The sequence below is a fragment of the Penaeus japonicus genome, unplaced genomic scaffold, assembly GCF_977035675.1.
Source record: "Penaeus japonicus unplaced genomic scaffold, GWHDUDI00000001_assembly GWHDUDI00000008, whole genome shotgun sequence".
NCBI classification, from domain to species: domain Eukaryota; kingdom Metazoa; phylum Arthropoda; class Malacostraca; order Decapoda; family Penaeidae; genus Penaeus; species Penaeus japonicus.
Window position 1 is genome coordinate 4,310,085 of NW_028234410.1, and position 2,500 is coordinate 4,312,584.

General features: G+C 36.5%; 1 protein-coding gene across 8 annotated transcripts in view; it reads left to right on the forward strand.

The window, feature by feature from the left end:
* Positions 1-2,500, forward strand: part of LOC122251851 (galactosylceramide sulfotransferase) — a 9,774-nt gene that overhangs the window by 5,161 nt on the left and 2,113 nt on the right. For 6 of the 8 annotated variants that reach the window (XM_086538983.1, XM_086538986.1, XM_086538982.1 and 3 more), the window contains exon 5: positions 1,726-1,881. The exons of 1 other annotated variant lie outside the window; for it this stretch is intronic. In XM_086538983.1, the coding sequence (XP_086395109.1) occupies positions 1,726-1,881 (156 nt within the window). The remainder of the gene's footprint in view (positions 1-1,725; positions 1,882-2,500) is intronic. One more of the 8 variants, XM_086538988.1, reaches the window with a different exon arrangement.

Consider the following 2,500-nt stretch of genomic DNA (forward strand, 5'->3'; position numbering starts at 1 on the left):
TGCATCTCAGCAAGCCCACAAAAACCAACTTAAAACAATTACAATGATTTCAAACAAATTTCAATGCAGCATTATAACGTCACTTATCGCAATATATTAAACTTTGGCCGGTTTTGGATCAAATATTCCCTCAGAATATACATCAGACCCAATATTAAAAAAAAAAAAAAAAAAAAAAAAAAAAAAAAAAAAAAAACAAAAAAAAGCACTGTCTACTATAAATCTATAAAAACTATATATATATCATATATATAAAAGTATATATATTATATTATAAATATATTTTAATAATATATATATATCTAATATTACATATCGGTCAAGAGGTGGGGATTCACATGGCATCCGTGACCTGTCGCAATTTCAGCGGTACTGAAACACTGCTGTGGTAAAATCACCCCCAGCTTTGATATGCATGCATGTTGGAAAAATTTAAACTTTTACTATACTTCCTTTTTCTTTTTCCCACTTATCCCCCAATTCATTTCTAACTTTTTCTCTATTCACATCATTACCCAATAATATCTACGTGGCTATTAATACTTGTTTTTTACGCGATTATTTAAACGAGAACTCCGTTTTGTCTAAGTTAATCGGGATACAGGGAAGAGATTTGCAATTATCATTATGATTTATATATCCAGTTGAGGCACACTTTTGATAATCTCATGTTTAGGAAGCATGTGAGTCAGTTCATTAAAATATACTTATCATTATAGCATAGTGTGTGTTGTGCTAATTTATGGATTAGAGCCAGATTCAGAGCCATATTCTTAGAAAAGTGGATTCTCACTAAGTGTATATATAAAAAATAAAAATCTATATATATATAATTATAAACATAAACAAATAGTTATATAATATAAATATATATATATAAATATAAAAAAAAATTATATATATATTATTAATATATATATACACACACACACACACACCACATATTTAATCACATATACACACACACACACATCATATTTATAACTTATAGAAAATATATATATTTATGTATGTAATTGTATGTTTATAACGCCGTATGCGGCAGAGGTTTCGACTCAGGGTCCAGTGGAGGCATAGGCATTACACCCATATCACATGCGCATTTGCATATCCGAACTTATATAGTAACCACAGGTCCATCTGACTTTGTTGTTGTTGAATTTCTGAACACAATGCCAACCGAGTCGCCCACGGGGATTGACTGTACACCTTCGCTATCTTTTACTCCACAGTAATTAATGAGTAGATAGGTCAAATCTATTCTAAGTCAAAAGTACTAGTATGACTCCTAGTTTAGAGCAAATCCTTGGTTAGGGTCAGTGTGACCTTGTTGGTTAAATTAATATTGCAGTCTCGATAGAGGTTTTTCCCGAGAGGTGGCACAGGTTCGAGTCACGGGTCAGGAGTCGGTTTAGAGCTTATGTGACTATATATAATTTTTATCTTTTTTAAAATCTTTAGATATATAAATATATGATATATATATATATATATATATATAATAAATATATAATAATATATAATAAATTATATATAGTTAAGATATATATTTATAATAAGAATCTGGCTCAACATCCACCAATTGGCATAACCCAGACTATGACATATAGTAACAAGTTCCTTAGTTACCTGACACACGCTATCTAAACATGAGCTCATATATACACAAAACATACAAAAAACAATCTAATCCCCAATCATCTTTCCATAATGAAACTAATCCAGCATTGCAAATTCAAGAGTGCTGCAACCGATGGTGTTCCCAGAGCCCTTGAGGAGCTACGGAACCCCGACGGAGGAGTATTGTGTTCCGCAGGACTCGGTTTACTTCCTCAAAATACCGAAATGCGCCTCAACTACTTGCTTTCAGATTTTCGTCGCGTGAGTAATGGTTTGGAAGGGGAAGGGGAAGGGGAAGGGGAAGGGGAAGGGGTGGGGTGGGGGGGGAGTTGGGGGGAGGGAGGGAGGGGGATGTGATACACGTATTGTGATTCGATCATGGGAGTGTAGTTGTGGTTTGTGAGTGTATTGGGAATAGGATAGTGAGAGACGAGGATAGGAGAGAGATGAATAGGGTAGTGGGGGGTAAGTTAGTGGGAGTGAGGTGTGAGCGAGGATAAAGACGAGGGTGGGAAAGGAAAAGAGAGGGAGGAAAGGTGAAGTGGAATTGGGAATTGTGAGTGAAAGGAGAAGGATTAGGGAGAGCCGAGGAAGAAGTGGAGTGGGGTAGTGGGTGAGTGAGGAGAAGGAAAAGGATAGTGAGGAAGAGGTAGGGAGTGAGTGATTAGGAGAAGATAGAGAGGGCGAGGAAGAAGAGTGAGAGTGATTAGGGAGATGAGTTAAGTGGAGAATGAGTGAGGGAGTAAGATGGGTATGGTGATCGATGAGAGAGAGGGAAGTGGAGCAAGTGTGGGTTTTGAGTGTGAATGAGTGAGGGGGGAGAAGGATTAGGGGGAGTGAGGGTTGGTCAGAGGGATGTGAGAAAAAATGAGCGAGGGAG